At 35.2% G+C, this 19,857-nt stretch overlaps 1 protein-coding gene across 1 annotated transcript; it reads right to left on the bottom strand.

Annotated features, from left to right (window-relative positions):
* Positions 1 to 6,381: 6,381 nt before the first annotated feature.
* On the bottom strand, positions 6,382 to 19,747 carry LOC115221018 (G2/mitotic-specific cyclin-B). Its single transcript, XM_029791234.2, has 8 exons — positions 19,285 to 19,747; positions 17,779 to 17,982; positions 15,752 to 15,946; positions 14,458 to 14,616; positions 12,141 to 12,377; positions 10,700 to 10,840; positions 9,139 to 9,243; positions 6,382 to 7,776 (listed from the first exon to the last, which is right to left on the bottom strand). Exons 1-8 carry the CDS (start codon positions 19,306 to 19,308, stop codon positions 7,681 to 7,683), a joined length of 1,161 nt encoding a protein of 386 aa, XP_029647094.1. The 5' UTR covers positions 19,309 to 19,747; the 3' UTR covers positions 6,382 to 7,680.
* Between the last annotated feature and the right edge of the window lie 110 nt (positions 19,748 to 19,857).

Genomic DNA, 19,857 nt, shown 5'->3' with positions numbered 1-19,857 from the left:
AGTTTAAAATTTAAAAACTGGACCTGGCATGACGCGATGCATTGTACTCTTAAAATTGCTAGGTAAATTGTAATTGAAGAAATCCTATATTGTAGATTTGTATAACTCCCAAAGGGAGGCAGATAAGATCTGCCTTTTATAATAAGAGATATATATATAAAAAAAAAAACGTTTTATTTGAACAGATTTTAATCGTTTTGTACTTCTCTCTATATTATTAATCTAAAATTGCTGTATGTAACGTACCATTTGCATGTATTTTTTAAATTTCCGTTTTATCTAGAGAGCAGAATAAGGTTATATATCTCTCTATGTATAAACGGCAAAATGTCTGTCTGTGTGTGTGTCCGTTATACAAATCCACAATTTTTCAGTTAGAGGGCTCGCACTTTCTATGGTCATTCAAAACCGTCCAAGGGTGGTCGTGCACATCTTTACATTTCCCAGTCACCCTGCAAAGCCATTAAAATATCAATAGAAGCGACTTTTTTGTGAATTTTCTATCCAACACCCAAAACTTGATACGCCAATTGAATGCCAGCTAGCTGTATGTGATTGGTCGGAGATTTGGACAGTACTCGCGTGTATACAGCTGTATATACATGCACTAGCACTATGACCCGGCGTTGCCGAGTCACAGTTATATAATATAACCCCTCTTTTTATTCTCTATTATTGTAAATTTTACTTTCATAGTATACCACACATTGTTATTTAGGCTGATAATCCCGACCGAGCAGACTTGTCATCAGAGGCGTTCTGTCTACACAGTTACAAAATAAACCCAGCCGTAAAGAGTCATATGAATATCAAATGCACCAACATCCATTTCAGCAGTTAGTACAAGTTATGTTATCTCTCAGCAAGTCGCCTTGCACTAGGTCCCAATCAGATGCAACAGCTACCCATCCTTCAAAGTTATATGTATGGTCCTTTGGGCAGAGACATCTCAGTCACAACAATTACGGCAAATAACGGATTAAAACGCAATATCTCTATCGATTAGCTCTAAAACGATCAAATACGAAAGGTTCATCCATCCTTAAGTCCTTCGCAAGTGGTTTTCCTTTACTTCTTGATATGAAACTATTTTCAGCTGGTTAAAAATACTGTTTAAGCCGAAGAGGAATTCCCACTACCACCAGCTAGTTTTCCGAAAATTTAAATCAACTTTTCACCAACAACAGCATTATTCACTAATGTGAATTACAATTCCCAAGCCGAACTAGATATTTTATACAAATGGTCTTTTTAACTTACTCGAAATATTATTTTCAAACCTGCACTTCACAACCTTTGTAAGAAATTTGATTTAGTGCCTTGAAATATTGATTATTGTAACCACTTTCTGGTGATAATGCAGAAAAATGAAAGCTGAACACACACATCTCATTTGGTCAATGAAAAACATCATAACAATCAGGCGCAGGAGTGGCTGTGTGGTAAGTAGCTTGCTTACCAACCACATGGTTCCAGGTTCAGTCCAACTGCGTGGCATCTTGGGCAAGTGTCTTCTGCTATAGCCCCGGGCTGACCAATGCCTTGTGAGTGGATTTGGTAGACGGAAACTGAAAGAAGCCTGTCGTATATATGTGTGTGTGTTTGTCCCCCTAGCATTGCTGGACAACCAATGCTGGTGTGTTTACGTCCCTGTAACTTAGTAGTTCGGCAAAAAAAACCGATAGAATGAGTACTGGGCTTACAAAGAATAAGTCCCGGGGTCGATTTGCTCGACTAAAGGTGGTGCACCAGCATGGCCGCAGTCAAATGACAAACAAATAAGAGAGAAAAAAAAAAAAAATCAACTCTCAAAATGAATTTCATTGTGTGGAAGGCTGAAATATTTTGGACTTAAAATGAAGTTATTTTATCACAAATATCTCAGTATTATTAATGCATAAGCTTCACCTAAAATATTGATCTGTTATGTTCAGAATGCATCCAAGTCAATGATGGAAGTGGGCATATCATTGTTATTCAAAAAAATATTGGAGATATTTGCTTCTATCTGAATGCATGAAAGGCATTTTGGTAATAATTGTATGTCATTTTCCAATGCTCGTAGTTAGAGATAAGATTTTTAGTCAAGATGTAAGGCACTGCTCATGACCTTTAATGTGATGTTTGAGACTGGTGAAATTGGTACTCCAAGTGTTAGTGATAAAGTGGGCAACAGATTAAGTCTATCACCAGCAAGATACTTTTAATCCAAAGTAAATTCTTTTAGGCTAATTGCATGCCTGAAAGGTATAATTAGAGATTCTTCCATCTTTAATGAAAACTAGCAGTATAACCCGGCCTTGCATGGGATTAAGTTACGATTATTAAGCTAATCAAGTTCTTTATTTCAAACCAAACTAAGTAATATCGACTCAACAAAACCCCTTTTTTTACACGGCGTAAAATAAAAACAAAACTCTTTCGCACCCAAAGTAATGTGTGTGTGAGAGAGAGGGAAGATGAACGATTTAAAATAAATATATTGTAATTGTTGTGAGAAAGTATATATACTATGATTATAAAATGTAGTCTTTCAAAAACATCCTGAATTTGAACACTCGTGTTTCAGAAAAAACAAAACATTTTATTTTTTATGAACGTCTTCATTTACTTTCTATCTCTCTCACTTTGTCTTTCCCGTGAAACTCTCTGCCCCTCTTTATTTTTTTTTTGTTAGACACCGTCAAAAAGCTATGGCTGAAAATAGAATTTTACTGCTATCCATGGGTGCCTCGCGAAAAAAATAAGTTGACAAAACCCAGATAGGGTGACATCCTGCCTTTTATAGATATGATAAACAGTAGTAGCCCATAACCTTATATGACCAAAAGATTGTGTGTATAGTGAAACCAACAATGGTGCCATCAGGTTATCTACCTGAAATCAAATCTCCCATGTCAAGTACAAAAGGAGTCCAATGTATGTTAATTTTTCATGTAATAAATCACACTTGATTATTGGTACTCAATGGAGGGAAATGAACTTCAGTAAGCAACAGCCATGGGAGGTTGGAGCCAAGCACTGTAAGCTCAAGCTTATGATATGATTACCCAACCTTGTTTTTAGCATCAGTAATGTGCTAACATTGAATTGCTTTCTCTTTTTGGAATTTCATTTAATTTTTAACAGGCTCAGGTCAACCATTGTAAATTACATGATGCTTATTTTTCTCATTTTTACAAGTTTTGTTTAGAGACTAACCAAGTTGCTGTAGGCTCACAACAAATAAAACCTACAAGGCAGTTAATAGGTTGTAGCTGATTTACACAAAATGAAGATAAAACTTGTCAAAAATCAGAAAGAATTTTATAAAAATATTCTCAACTGTAAAGGCATGGAGAAGGCAGCAGAAAAACAAAGAAAATCCCACTTTTTTTTTCTGGTGGTGGTAAGGGGACCAATTTTTGTTAGTTTAAGAACTACTAGGCTACAAGATTACTCTACTTGTTTCAGGCATTTGACTGCGGCCATGCTGGAGCACTGCCTTTAGTCGAGCAAATCGACCCCGGGACTTATTCTTTGTAAGCCCAGTACTTATTCTATCAGTCTCTTTTGCCGAACTGCTAAGTGACGGGGACATAAACACACCAGCATCGGTTGTCAAGCAAACACAGATTATATATATATATATATATGACAGGCTTCTTTCAGTTTCTGTCTACCAAATCCACTCACAAGGCATTGGTCGGCCCGGGGCTATAGCAGAAGACACTTGCCCAAGATGCCACGCGGTGGGACTGAACCCGGAACCATGTGGTTGGTTAGCAAGCTACTTACCACACAGCCACTCCTGCGTCTATTGGTCAGTTTCAGTAATGAATATTCAGGTGTTCCATCAACTAGTTTATCTTATTGAATTAACAGGTAAGGAACTGAGGGTTGAAATGTTTGGGATACTGAAACTTGCTCATAACCTGATTTTCTAGCAGAATCTGCATGACAGTAACAAGTTTGAACCTTTGAATTAGAATCCATCCACTAGGCTTCACTCACAAGTCAACCCAAGGATATTGTAAGCCAATTACCCCAAAATGCCTTGCTGTGGGATCAAATCCCTTAAGGCCATGATTGCAAAACCTCTTTACCAACCATGCTGCACCATTTTAACAGACTTTTCCATGCTTGCATGGGTCAGACAATTCTCTAGTATTGGATGCCTTTCCAAGCAAGGTAAATATATCCCCATGACCAGACACGCTTCCATGGCAGACTGGAAATAAAACAATTCTTGTATGACAGCAACACTTGATTTGCAACTATCATATAAGAGGAACAAACATACATACGACTAGTATCCTTCAGCTTCCATCAATGAAATCCACCTAAAGGTTTGGTTGTCCCAGGGTCTATAGAAAACATCTGCCTGCGGTGGGACCGAATCCAAAACCTTGTGGTTGGGAATCAAGCTTAACCACACAACTATGTTTGCTGGTTCTTGGTATACAACATAGAAGTGCTCAATACAAGTTGATAGCAAATTGTAGGTAGAGCCTCAAAATTTTTCTAATCAAAACCGTGATTTTTTTTTCTCTTTATAACCATTTTTCTGTGTAAGCACTGGGACATTTTAAATAGAAGTACTGAGACTAGTGGGAAGAGATCTTCATGCTTGCTGCAGACTAGACTGGTAAAAGACTAATTGGACAGTGGCAATACTAAGTAGTGGAATTTTAAAGTATATTATCCAACTAGTTAATGTTTAAAAAAGGTATTTATGTGTGTGTATATACACACCTGCACACGTCTTAATTTCATGTGATGGTTGTAAGCAAACATCACTTTCATCCAATGTTCCCAGCCTTCCATGGAAAAGTATTTTATTCTACTCAAGGTACAAAGCCAGAAATTTTGGGGAAGGGGTCAGTTGATTAGATTGACCTCAATACACAACTGGTACTTAATTTATCTACCCCCCCCCAAGGATGAAAGGCAAAGTCGAAATTTTTTTAACTCAGTACTTAAAGACGGACGAAATACCGCTAAGCATTTCGTCTAGTGTGCTAACGACGGCCAGCTTGCCGCCTTTTCCATGGAGAAATATTGCCTTGCTTGTAACTAGGAAATCTAACTAGAAAATATATCTCAAATTCCATCTGATCTATGCAGGCATGGAAAAATGGGCAGTAAAATAATATTAACGTGAAAGAAATGAAACTGAATTTTTCAAATGATTTATGTATAATTTTTTTTTCTCGTATTAAAACAAATTGAACGAAATATACACAGGGTAATAATATCTGATACAATACATGAAATATACACAAGTTTGTGGACAATAACAGCTGAAAACATATACACAGATCAGAATGCTAGAAAGCTGTATGTACTGGAGAGAGCCAGGAAGAGAGGCTAATAAAGAGCAAAATGGGGTTGGTGAAAAAAAAAAGAAAAACGACTAGTTGGAGGTGAGCTTGTTTTAAAATTTTTGCCAATTTAAACTTCATAGGAAAACACATAACTGCAACAATTGGTCTTTTATTGGATTATAAAATGTGTGTCTAGATATATGAACTAGTCAACATTAAAAGCTTGTTAAAGTCACTAAAGTTCTTAAAAACTAAACTGAGCAGACTATAAGATTCAATAATTTTCTCTTGTATAAAAACATTGCTTGATTACTTTGTATAAAAAGGAATGCTCTAGTTGGAATTCTTTTTCAGAAATGTAAATTGGAAATTGTCTCAAATATTTATCAACAGAAGGAAAATAACACTAGTTTCTTGTAGAGTAAAGAGGAAAATATCAGTCCAGTTAAGAAATAAACTGCACTCACAAACTCCAGCCATATACCAGGAGCCAGCAGTCTACACTAATTTTTCATTCCAGAAGACAAGACAAGGGGAAAAAAAAAACGAAACAAAAAAACATTTTCAATGATGCAATTGTTAGGCCTTTCTTAGAACAGTACCTGTTATAATTAGTCTTTAGGCAACTAAGTCACACATATCTGCTCTATATTACACTATGTTGAAACTTGAGAAAAACATAAGCAGATTGAGGCATCCCGGGCAAGAAAACTTGAGTTTGTTAGTGTTAGAATGCTCCTTAATTACTATAAAAATAGGGGAAGGAAAAAAACAAAAACTTTGGTCATTCCAACCATCTACTTTAACTGTAATTCACAAATGGATTTTAAAAATACCAGGTTATATACATATGTACAAATTTTAAATTTTTGTTTAAGTTAAAACATTGCAACTTATGCAATCTTAATATAAATGTAGGTCTGAAAGATTGTATGACAATTCTAGAATTAAGTTCATGACCAAAATTGCAGGTTACCTTATGAGTAACACTTATCCTGAAAGACAAACCAGAATTACCGTTATAACTTGAAATGTACAGATACAAAATATTGTTGCAATGGGTAACAGATGGTCGTAGTGTGTAAGAAGAATTTATTCAGAATTATCAACACATATGGAAATAATTTACTGCTGGGCTTAAAAAGAGGCCTCAAAACCTCAGCTATGTTTTAAGGTTTTCTTCTCATGCATACATTACTTAAGTGATAGCAAAATTGCCAAAGAGGTAGGTTGATGTCATCAGCAATATTCTCACAAAACAGCCAATATTGTGCGACACAAAAGAACCAACCATTTTGCTAACATCTGTATTAAACCCAGAAATTGTAACGCTATACTTCTGTATTAAAAAATTTAAAAACTGAATTGGTCATTTAAAATCAAAAAAAGATAACCATGAGAAAACTAAGGAAATGATTGCCATGAAACAAACTTATGTCTCATTGCAGATATAACAAACATACCAGATATTGATCTTAAGTGTTTGTCACATCTGTAATGGTTATGAAATACTATCACAAAAATTACCAGAAATTTGTCCAAAACTGAATGGAAAGAAATGGACAATTAGCAATAATACCAAGTACAGTATCAGTAATAGGAAGTATTGAACATATCTGATGAACAACATCTTCCATTTCAAATACCAATTGTGTTCTCAAAGAATAAAACATGAATTAGAATTAAACGTTTATAGCTCATGTTGGTTTAATCAACAATAAATGTGTTTAGTTCATTACAAAATTATATTTGTGTACTTAGCACAGTAGATAAAATCATTTAAGCATAGTGACATATATACAGTTTATTATATTTACACTGAAATTAAATTAACAGCAGGTAGTGCACTCAATCTTACAATTACCTGTTACAGCTGTTCACATTCGTTCACTTGCTATACGCATCTATATGCAGCTGCAGTAAATTCAATGCTTTCTAGTAACTTAAAGCTAGATTATAAATATATATTTAAAAAAAAATAAGGGAGCAACAGACGAAAACTCCTCAAAAGTTCTCTGAAAATCCCTGCAGCCATACAATTTTTCCAGAGAATTAGACATTTAGTTGCAACGTTAATTTTCATTTTAACAAAACTTCCACCAAAACATCAGTTATCTCACATAGGGAGAAAAACATCCTCAAATACTTCTTAAACATAGGCAACAACTACACACCTGCACAGGTACCTCAATATCATCACATTCACAATGCAGGACTAGGGACTCCTGCTAACCTATTTGCACTTTGAGGATTACATTACAAAGACTCCTCAAATGGAAACAGACCTTTTCTTTTATAATGTATAAAAATGTAAATCAGTATTGACTGTAAATTCAGTCAAATATGTCATGTTTAAGAGTCAAAAATAGTGACATCAGTTTTCAGCAACTTTTCTGATGGCATCACCTTTTAATTCTGGAATGGTACTGATCTTAAAGAATTTGGAGCCTTGGTATTTTGTTCGGATAGCCTAGAAAAAGAAGATTTTAGAAATTGATATACTATAACTTCAAATTTTGTCAATTACTCATTAATCATCTTCAGTAATTTATCCAATAAAAACACAAAATAGCTTGAAAAAAACAAATTGTATGTATCTAAGAACACATATCATTTCATTAACCACCATGGCCTGTTACCACTGACACTGCAAACTCTTTAATTACAAGAGAATGTAAGTTTTGCATATTTCATAATTAAACTGACAATTAGTCACGTTATTGAAATATCCCTGAAACCATGCCAAAGAGACAAAAAATATTTTCTCAAACTATGAAAATATACCACCAATGGTGCACAGGATAGTAGGATAGTTGTGTGAAGTCTATGATGAACCACCAGTGGTACAGGTAACAGTTAACATGCTAATATCCTTTTTGTTTTCCATGCTAGCATAGGTTCAGACAGGGGAATTACTTAAGGTAGAACTATAACCGTTTAGCATTTAAATTGGCATTATCCATGTTCAAACCAGCCCCATATCTACCTTACATTCTTCATCATTTAGCATCTGCTTTCCATACTGTTATGGGTTAGATGGTTTGACTAGAACTGGTAAGCCAGAGAGCTGCACCAAGTTCCAGTGATTTGGCATGGTTTCTATGACTGGATGCCCGTCAATGGGGGCTTTTTATGCATCTGTCACGTGACACTGGCATCAGCCACAATTACGATTTCACTTGGCTTGACAAGTCTTCTCAAGCATCGCAAATTGCCAAATGTCTTGTTCACTTATCACATCAATGAGGCCCAATGTTAGATCATGCTTCACCACCTTGTCCCACATCTTCCTCTTCCACAGGTTTCCTCAATTAGAATGGCACTTCTTTACACAGCTGTCTTCATCCATATGCATCACGTGACCATACCAGTGCAGTCTCTTGCACACCACACCTGATGCCTCTTATGCTCGTCTCGCTCATGACACACTGTCATTGTACATCCAGTGAAGCATACTAACTTCATTTCTTTTAAGTCTACGCATGTCCTCAGCAGTCACAGCCCATGTTTCACTGCTGTGCACCATGACTGTTTGCATATATAAATAGTCACATCATTGAAATCCGAAAGCCATAAGGTAATATATGATTAATTCAAAACACTGACTAAATAAGCATTACAATTGACAGTAATCTTGATGCTAAAAGGTTAAAGCTGGATGTTCCTATTGTTAACCCATACCAATTTTCTGTAAAGAAAGTACAAAGCAACTGGCATTGTCAACAAGTGACAAAGATGGAATATTCACATCTTGCATGCATACACACACACATTGGGTTTCCTGCAGATTCTATCAAGAATAAAAAAGATAAAAACCATTAACAATTCTTACAGTTAGTTTACTGGTTTCTGCTTTCAAGACTAGTTTTGCAAGTTTGCGTATTATATCAGCAAGCTCAGATTTCGTGTACGTGCTGTAGTAAGCTAGGGTATCGTTCTGGAATAAAAAAAAAAAAAAGGGATGAAAGTAGCTGGGAATATGTAAAATTTGCATGCACCATACATTTTCCAAACATTATGTTCGAAAGACAGTAAGCATTTAAGAGCTTAGTCAAATACACTTTTTCAATTTTCAGAAACTGATCTTTTTCATTTAAGGGAAAAAGCAAAAATCTACCGTAATGCAATTCATATTACAACGAAATGTGGTAAAATAACGAGCAGAGTAAACTAGTTTTTTCACAAGAAAAAAAAAAAAATTTAACTATCAACTGAATGCAGGGAGATAACTCGTACCCGCATCTGAGCTCAACTACTCTCAGAACTAAAAGAAAAAAAAAAAAACGAAAAAGACTGGAAACATTAAAAAATTTTGAATACTATCTGGAATTGATAATCTGTCAATCTAAAACCAATAGTGAATCATCAAAATTGCCAGCCGATTGAAAATTATACTGTCATGAGAAACACCAAAAGCTGCCTTCAACTGATTGCATGTCATGCCTTCGACACTCAATCAAAATTCTCTATAACTTAGTCTAAGCTGCAGTGAGCTCTATGGTGATAAAAGAAAGATTTAAATCCTCAATGAAGAGACCTTTGCAACAGCCTAATCCTATGCTGAGAAATCCAATTTGTTCTAGTTGGTGGCCTTAATATCAGTTTAGCCAGATTTTGCCCAATACCAGTTATATCAGGAATTCAGCCACATTGAGTTAAAGTAGCTCACAAGCACCCTCCTCATCTCCACATGTGCAAAACATAGGATGTACTGCATTCATCCCTTGGATTTTAGAACTAGCCCTTTTTGCTTGTTTAGTGTCATAACATGACAATCAACGTTTAACCATGCCATAAGTCAGACAGAATTTGAGGCAGATTTTTCTCTACAGACAGATGCCCTTTGCAAATCTTCAGGCATTTTTCATGGATGATTGGAAATGGATGTAAGGTGATGATACTCACAAAAAGAACACACAAATATATATCTCACTAAAATCTGTACTCCACTGCTAGCATTTAGTTGCATTAGCTCAGCGGGTGGTATGGAAGCCTCCATTAAAAAAGGGTCCACAAGTGAATCAAACTCATCACCTAAATCTGTTACCATTATAAAAGAGGCATTGTATAACAAGCTAGCAATAAAAAAAACTGCAAATTTTAAGCAGAGCAGACAAGTTTAAAAACTATTCAAGACATTCAAGGACAAAATCCCATAAGGCAGCAACCTGAAAGTTCTACACTCTCAGACCAGAAAATGTGGCAATCATTTTTATTTACTTGAAAAGATTAGCCTGAGAAATCTAATGTGCTAGACAGGTCTAAGCATATTTCAGATTAAATCAATTTTCAACAATTTTTTCTTCCTTGTAATGTTTGACCTAAATGACACAAGTCAAGTAACATTTTAACGAGATGCCAAGACATTAATAAACGTAAGAATGAAATCCTACCCATTCTGTGTTAGAGATGAGATGTAATGAAAGACATAATGCAGCAGCAGCCAAGAGTGAAGGGTGAATGTTCACCATATCGTATTCTACAATTGTCAACTCCATCAGATATTTGGCCAATGTGTGTGTGTTTGCATCAACCTGCAACGAAGAGAATATCCAATATTTCATTAAATAAATTAAAGGAAACCCATCAAGGGGAGAAAAAAAAGAACAGGTGTGAAGTTGTACATTTGAGACCAAGTGGTCATAAATACAAACCTTAAAAAGTTAAGAAACCTAACTACTTGACAAAATTTTCCTTCATGTGAACAAGTTCAACTGCAGCATACTATTTAGCATTTATATTACTCTCAAATGTAATGCCTATTTACTCACATTGATTTGAATTAATCACACATTATCTTGTTTTTCATGCGATTGCTTATTTTTAAAATGATATTGTAGGATAGGTGTGAGAGGCTGGATCTGGTCAGTTTTAACACAAAACTGGGAGAATATTTGGGCTGGATATGGCCAGTTTGAATGTCAAAGAGTTAAGGAGATTATGCTATAAAACCCACATTAAAACAGCTATGTATTCACTGGAGTTGCTAGAAATAGTAACTAAATCCTCCTCAAAGCACAACCTACTGTCTTAAAAAAAAAAAGTAAAAAATTCCAAGATACTCCTGCTGAGATAGGAATGACTTTTGACTAAATACTAACAAAACTTTATGGAACAAAGAATATTACAATGCAGTGAAATCATTTGGTGAGAGGTCAATGAAAATCCAACCAATTCTCCCAAACAAAAAATGCACAAAATCCACCCCACTCCTTAACCTTTCTGTTAACATACTTACATGGCCTTCATTTCAATTTTGAAAATTAAGAATTTAACTAAAATAACTCACTAAGCTGGTGTTTGGAACATAACGAAATTTAATGGAAGATTTTAAAAAATTTACATCACTCTGAAGTAAGCTTGTATGCATATAAATGAGGACAGCTGAGTAAATAAGTGCCAAACTGACTAGACCCGAATGCAGCTCCCCAGTTCTAGTCAAACCATTTAAACCATACCAGCATGGTATGGTTTAAAATAATGACGATTGTATCAAAAGGATAAGATAGGCAGGTTGGTATCAAAAACACCAAGATACAAGTTATTCAAGCACAGTTGTGTGCTAAGTCCACCTTGCAACCAGTCCTAGGTCCTCACACAGTGCACAGCATCATAGCCAAGTGTTTGTCACAGCTTTAGGCTGACCAATGCTTAAGTAAAATTTCGGAAAAGTAGTGGTTGAGTAAGTATCCATTTGGTCCAGGATGCACAGGCTCCTTATAACTTGTGCCATTGGAAGCTAATAAAACAATTGTTTATAAATGCATAAAGTAAAATTATATTTCAAATCTCAACTACAGATAAGCGGAAGTGCAAAGACAGAAAAGTCCGTACCTGTCCTGCTTTGGAATTTCTTCTCAGAAAATGCAAGCACAATGGCTTGCCAAGTTTAAAGTCTAATGTCTTCAAGATAAGCATCTCCATTTGTCGAATATCTGCTCGTGTATATGCATTGTCTGTGATGTAGACAAAATCAGACACTTCTGGAGCATACATTTCTTCATACTTTGACGCTATCAGCATTGATGTAACACCAACCAGCTGTAGCTTGCTGCGAATAACTGGATTAATCTGCAATTAAGAGGAACATGACTATTTTTTTTAAAGAGAAATTATAAAAATTTACTGTAATTATAGCTGCAAAGTGTCATCATTACAACTTGCTTCGAACCCTTATGTTCTAACAGTTCCATCTCTTGCACTCAAGATACATTTTACACACACAGACGAATGAGTTTACTCTATTTATTTAGAACTAAGCAAACAACTTGGTTTTTAAAGTCTACAAGCTCTTGTGAATTGGTGATTACTCCCACAAGTGTGATTCAGAAAACGATTATAATTTATTATAAACGATCTTGACAGCCTTTTTACTGTACATGAAATATTCTTTACCTTCTATTGTTTTATAGCCATTTATTTATGAGTAGTTGGGGACAGAGAATTCCCTTGGCACATGTTGCTGTCCAATAGGTGAAGGGCAGTCAGACAGTTTAGCTAAACATGATCAAATGCTTCACTCTAGCTACATTGTTTTTAAATCTCTGAAGAGGAATGGATTTTCTGGTGAGCAACAAGGGCTAACAGATCTCCAGCAGAGAGAGAGAGAAAGAGAGGGAGGGAGAGAGAATGAGAGAGACCAAAGGTGTTGCAGTAGGTGCTTGCAGATAACTGTCACCATCACTTCTGATATGTTGGAAGTAAAAGGTCAATTACATGATCAGAATGATTGTCCTTAGTAATGAAACACTACAGAGATGAGAGCAAGGGTGATTGACAGAAGAGTATGAGGTTTGACTGCATTGCCTGTGGACAGTGGGGTGGGGGACATTGTTAATGATGGCATGCATCAATTTGGGTTTGAAATGAGGCTTTCATATGTAGAATATGTGGAGTGGAGAAAGGAAGAATGCAGAAATTTTTTTTTTAGTGTGACATTGGCTACAAAACTGACAAGAAATATAGAAGCCCTCTCCCATAGGAAGCAAGGGGATATCACAAAGATGGCATTGATTCTGTTGACTAAGGATTGTAAAGATGGCTGCATTTTTGAAGACTGATGCATTTCAAATTGTCTTGCAAGAGTTGTGGTGTGGTGAGAGAATTTTTGAAAGTGTTGTAGATCATGTTCTTTGCCAGCACCGTTGCAACCCAGACACTACTTCAAGGACATGCCTAAGCAAGTGACTCCAATCTCCTTAGTTAATGAAGCATGGTGCACTATTAGGGAAATTAGTATAAAACTAGAGCTCTAGTTTAAGAGAGGATTTGAAGTGCCATGAAGTATAGGAGTAAATTATGCAGATGCCTGGTGGGTAGATAATGAAGTGGTCAGACAATATAGGTGCAGATACAATACTGGTGTACACAGCCTGAATTTGGAGGTAAGAAATAAATAGATCAAGGGTGTTTCTGGAGTATGTTAAAGATACATGAAGGGGACAAAGGCATTGTAGAGAAGTAAAGACTGTTTCAGCACCATCAAATGGTAAGGGCAAAGAAAAGAAATCTGATGTAGAAAGAGATGATCAGAGCTGTTGGAGGCAAGCTCATGTATTTGGAATAGAGAGAGACCAAAAGAATAATTGGAAGCTTTTATTGTTGATGTACAAATGAGAAAGGTTACAAGAATCTAAAGACGTGCACATACCAACTTCCAGGACTGTAATTATACATTGGTCCAGGCCTCCACTGTTAAACCATTCCAACTTTTATTTGCCTACAACTAACATCCTGCATGCAAAGTGCAGCTGTGATTGGTTCTTCATTAGATTGTTACAAAACCTGTCTGAAAGCTAGCAATATGGTGAACTCTAACGATCCCTTACAGATAAGTAGATATGAAACCAGGTGGCCTGTTTTGTCCTTTCCCTCCATTGATAATTTTCATCATCATCCTTTTACAAAATAACGTATATACCATATTTAATGTCAAATAAGATGAACTTTGCCTCTACCCACACCCCAAACAAACTAACAATCACTGGGCACCCCACACTTTAATGAAATTGGGGTGCATTTTGTATGCCTGTGTGACTTTGAATGTGGTGTTTCAGAAAAGCTACATTGAGACACTCAGTTTGGTAGCCAGAGTAGGGATAGAATCTAGCATCACTCAAGTCATAATTCAGAGGATAAACATAAAAGTTACCTGCAAAAATCGATCCAATACAGATACTGTTAAGTAAAGCGTCTCTTGTAAAAGTCGAAAGCGGTGATGAACCTGACAGAGCCAATCTATAAGAATGGCCCTCATTTTACCAGTTATTTCCTGACCTTGAAGGTAATTTCTTCTAACTGTATAGGTTTTCTGAAAAAAAGTTTATAAAATCAAATATTAGCAGAAAATCTGAATATATCAATAAGAGAATCTATTTTAGCCTGAGAAAATGCTATAATGAAAGGATTACGTATGACCCTATTTCAGCCATCACAATGGTTACTATCTTCCCCACCAACTAAATATGGTTTTCTAGTTAATATTTACATAATTGTTATGGTACCTTCTGCACCCCAGCTAAAAATGGATGCATTTGAAGCCAGTTAAAATATTAATGGCTACAACTGGAAGAGAGTAGCCTTTATTATTTGTGGAAAGAGTACCTCACTTGCATTAAGGAGAATGGCAAACTCGTAAAATTGTTAGAGAAATGAGCATAAGCAACTAATTGTTCACCTCAAAATGATCAGTGTGGTTTTACATTGAAAGCTCATAGAAAGCATGCAAGTCAGACAAGTAAATCTGAAGAGATAGCTGTAGTATAGGAGCAAACGTTCAAATTGATACTACTCTTAGACAATCATCATTTCAATGCCTACATTTTCATATTTGCATAGGTCAGACAAGTGTACTTTATGGTCAGATGACTGTCACCAACGCTGAACTGGCTTTCAAGTAAGGTTATTAATTTTGTAGCTTATAGAACAAATAGTTCTGATATATTTATGCAGAGGACTAGAAACAAGTGACATGTCAAGATGCTTTTGCAGTGAACTGCAAGTAAAATGATACAGTCAGCAAGGCAATTGTTTACAACCATGTAAAAATTAGTCCAAAGTAAGACCATAAGAGGTTACAAAGAAAACGATTATACATTCATGTGATTTTGTGGAAATATTTAGCACAAGCCATATACTTCCTGGGCTCAGCTCAAGTTATCAAAAACATCAGTTTACATAATGGAGAGCACTAAAAACAATGGTAAGCATTATTTTACAGCTTGGCAAAGCTGACCATATCATATACATTTATAAGAGCAGAACTGTTTTATTTTGCTTTGCCAGTGAGGCAAACTGATTTATGACTTGTCAGTAGTTCAGTATCAAAAATGTTTAGTGATATAAATTTAGACATAGCTGAAGCCATTACCAGACAAATCTCTGGAGATAAACCTACAGCAGCAGGTTAAAGTGAATGAGACAATAAAGAGAATAGATAAACACACCTCAAGTTCACGCAAGTAATTGTAGATGTCATTAACATATTCTGAAACGAGTTGAGGATTTTCATGATCGTCAACATCAATGTCAACAACATTAGCCATATCAATTCGAGGCTCAGTTTCACATACTTCCATTGGACTCGACTGTGATTTCGATTCATTTTCAGTTTTTGGAGGAGGCTGGGGTTGAGTTAGTTCCTGTAAAGAGATAGAAAAATGTTTAAATGTATCACAAAAGTTTTTGGGCTAGCGTAACATACCAAAGTTTCAACACCCCAACTTGCACCCAAGGTGGCTTCAGTTTTTATGGGCTAGCAGTAATCTCAAGCATTTCAACAAAGCCTTAAGAATCCTGCAATTTGTTCAATCTTAACTATGTTAGGAAGCTTGCAAAGATTACAGGTACAACTCTTTTTCCTCAAGCAAATAATTTACAGGAATGTCAATTTTAAAACTTTCAAACACAAAAAGCATGGTCCTTAAATTTTAATTTGCAGCTAGAAACATGTGCCTGCTTTCAAAGAACAAGTGGTCCATATTAGTTTTGTTACTCCAGTAACAATTACAGTAAAGTTTTGGAAAACATCTTGCAGCTCCCTTAGCCTTTTTGATACCACCCAGCCTAGTTCTATGATTTAAAATCTTTCCACATGTCAGGTTAATTTCGGTTTCAAACACCAGTTTAACAATCCTTTCTATTATATGCACAAGGCCTGAAATTTTTGGGGAGGGTATTAAGTCAATTACATTGACCCCAGCACTCAACTGGTAATGTATTGATCCTGAAAGGATGAAAGGCAAAGTCAACACTGGTGGAATTTGAACTCAGAACACTAAAATGGCCGAAATGCCGCTAAGCAATTTGCCCAGAGTGCCAAGTAAATTTTACATTGTTTTTAAAATTGTTTGAAACAAAGTTGGTATGTTTCAACAGAAATATGGTAATGAAATGGTTAAAGATATTACTAATTTATTTTAGTAATAAATTTCAACACAAGACCCCAGAAGGCAAAAGAGCAGTATAGTTGACTGGTACATACGTCCTGCGCAAAGTTAACAATGGTAGTAGGGTCTCAATTCTGAGAAGCTAAACACTTGACAGAACTAACAAGTACAGACTTGCTGGTTTTAATGGAACATTTTTAGTCCCCCTCCATGTCAAATGGGTTTCTATAAAGATAACGGTTGACCTTGTAGTCATGGCTTACATACAATTTAGGTGAAGGATTTCATGAACAACATAATTAACTTCTAATTCTGAATACCTTTTGAGGGTATTTCAGATGTGACCACTAGTCATTTTATCAGAGGCAGGATCTAAAGCAGTCAAGGACAAATTGCTGCCTGCAGGACTTTCTGAATGGTACGCCAATGAAAAAAAAAAATTACCTTGAAATTGAGTATTGTAGTCTATCTTATTCTTGAAAAAGGTTGCCAATGCCAGATCTAAAGTGTTCTCTTATTTAAGGCAAGGTGTAATTTGGGAAGTATTTCACATTTAGTGTCCGTTTTCATTGCTGGCATGGGTTAGAGAGTTTAACTGGGTCTTGTAAGCCAGAGAGCTGTACCAAGCACCAGTCTGATTTGACTCAATTTCTACTGCTGAATGCCCTTCCTAACACCAACCACTCAAAGAGTGTAGTGGGTTGGTTATTTCTAGCAGGTCAAGCTACCACATCAATACTTTGTTTATAACGGACTAGTGGTTCTACAACTTCAAAATGTTTGGACAATTACTAATTTTGATAATTAGAAATTTAAAAAACAAGCATTCTGAACTTTTCTCTTGTGGCCGTCACCACCACCATCCAAGCAATCCATTAGTTGCTATTTCAACCCCTATATTCACAAGTTGTATTATTGAGCAAAAAATTTCTGAATGTCCCCAATAAACGTTCCTGCATTCAAGTTCACCCCATTTTCATTAAATAAGAATACTTAACATCCACCACATCAAGTAAAATACCAATCTTTTGTTTAGTAACTAAAAAGTGATTTACTTAAATTTCATACAAAAACTCAACTCTCACCTGTTTGACTATTGTCGTTTTCGGCACGGCTGCTCTCTGTCGAAGGGATCCTTTCTTAGTTATTTCTTTTCGTTTAATATTCTCAAGGGTTATACATGAAACCTTGTTACCAATTTCGTTGAGGGCAGATCTAGACACTGGGTTGGCATCTATATTTGATTTCGAGATGGCGGTGTTTTCACGATTCGAGGTTCGTAGTCGCATCTGCGAAGAGAAAAAAAATGTATTTAAAATGTAAAACTTCGTATCGAATTCAGTATAAGAAACTCAGAAGGAGTTCATGAACTTAAGTTGGATTTTTTCAGTTTTAACAGTCGTTTTTCAATTTTTTTCACACCACTTCAAAATGAAGGGGAGTGGGTTCTTTTTATGGAGAAAAAAAAACCCCAAAAAAAACCCCGATTCTGGAATGTCCTCCGCCCTGCTCACTATCACAAATCCCCATTTTTTTTTTTTTTTCAAACTTTTTCCATTTGGCACACAAAAAACAAATGAATTTAAAACAGTGGAAACATTTATTTCGCATTTATGAACTTTTTTTTTTTTGGTAGGGTGGGTAATGGATGGATAAATATTTTCCGGGTCTAATTTCGAAATAATTTTTCACCATTTGGATTTTCAAATCTAAACTGTTCAATTGTTCAAATGAAAAAGTGGGTACTACTTGCAAAATTTACTTTTCCTGTTAATGAAATAGATGTTAGCGTATTCGAAACTGAATCGAATTCTGATGACCAAGGATTTGTAATTTTTTGTTGTAAAAAAAAAAAAAAAAAAAAAAAATATATATATATATTTTATTAACAGTTTACAGATATAATGAAAGTGGCATTCACGAAAGAAGAGATTATATATAAAAAAAATATTACAGAATTAACCTTTTTTTTTTCATGCAATGGTTTTTATAAAAGGTAATTGCAGATAATTCGAATGGTCTGAAAGAGACCACTAAATGTTCGAACTCGTCTCTAATTTACAAAAAATTAATAACAGAAATTTGACCGTTCACATCATTTTACTACATCAATTGCAGACAACCTTTGATTAAATTTATTACACCTGTTATTAAGAATTGCAAGTGTGACAACGGTTCTTTCCCCCCACTCCGTTACCAAAACTTGTTCGTACACGAATATAAATTCCATGCTAAAAACCCAAACAAGACTGGGCAAACACCAATATGGCCCATATTAATTACATTTACATCTTTGTATTACATACAAATTATATAAACGTTCAGCGCTTTTTTTTTTTTTTTTAATTATCTGCAAATACAACTACATTTGTTAGGAAAGGAAATAATATCTAAAACAATTACGACATAGAAATTAGAAATTATAGTCAATATAATCGATATTGAACCAGTTACAGAAGTATAATTTAATAATGAAAGTTACAGTAAAAGAATGACGTGACATATTAATATTAGCTAACGGGTTTGTTCGAGGATTTCGAGAATGAAATAATATTTAAAAACATAATGAATGAACTAAAGAGGTTACTTACAGTGTTAGACCGTGTGGTAGCCATGGTGTATATAGATATAGGTTTTAACAAAATTTACTTCGATGGTATGGCAATGTAAAAAAAAATATTGCCAATATAATAAGCGAATGAATTTAAAAAATATATATATAAAGAATCTCAGCTGAGACCGCAAAGACAGTGATAAAAATAGATGAGGATAATCGAGTATAAGTCGGATCGGTGTCAAGGCATTTATGATATGAATCTCATCCTGGTGCTAAGTTCGAATAACAGCGGTACTGCGCTGATTGGCTGATTGCTTAGCAAGCTTCTTGTTTGATTGGTCAGTTTTGTTGTGAAACCGTTATAACATAGCGGCTTACTCAGAATCATTCCTTACAATTTTTAATAATTTTTTTCTATTTAAGATTTGTTTTCGGGATTTAGTTATAGAAAACTTCATCTTATATAATGCCAAAGCTCGCTGAGTCCTTGTTGGGATTTATAAATGAGTATTTGAAAAAGATATTTGCGAGTTTTACAATAAACATCTTAATTTATTCCCAGCATGCATTGTTATTTGTTGATACTATACAACCAGATACGAAGTAA

This window comes from Octopus sinensis, linkage group LG17 (assembly GCF_006345805.1).
Source record: "Octopus sinensis linkage group LG17, ASM634580v1, whole genome shotgun sequence".
Taxonomy (NCBI): domain Eukaryota; kingdom Metazoa; phylum Mollusca; class Cephalopoda; order Octopoda; family Octopodidae; genus Octopus; species Octopus sinensis.
The sequence above is the reverse complement of the archived record's forward strand: the minus strand, read 5'-3'. Positions and strand labels throughout refer to the sequence as shown.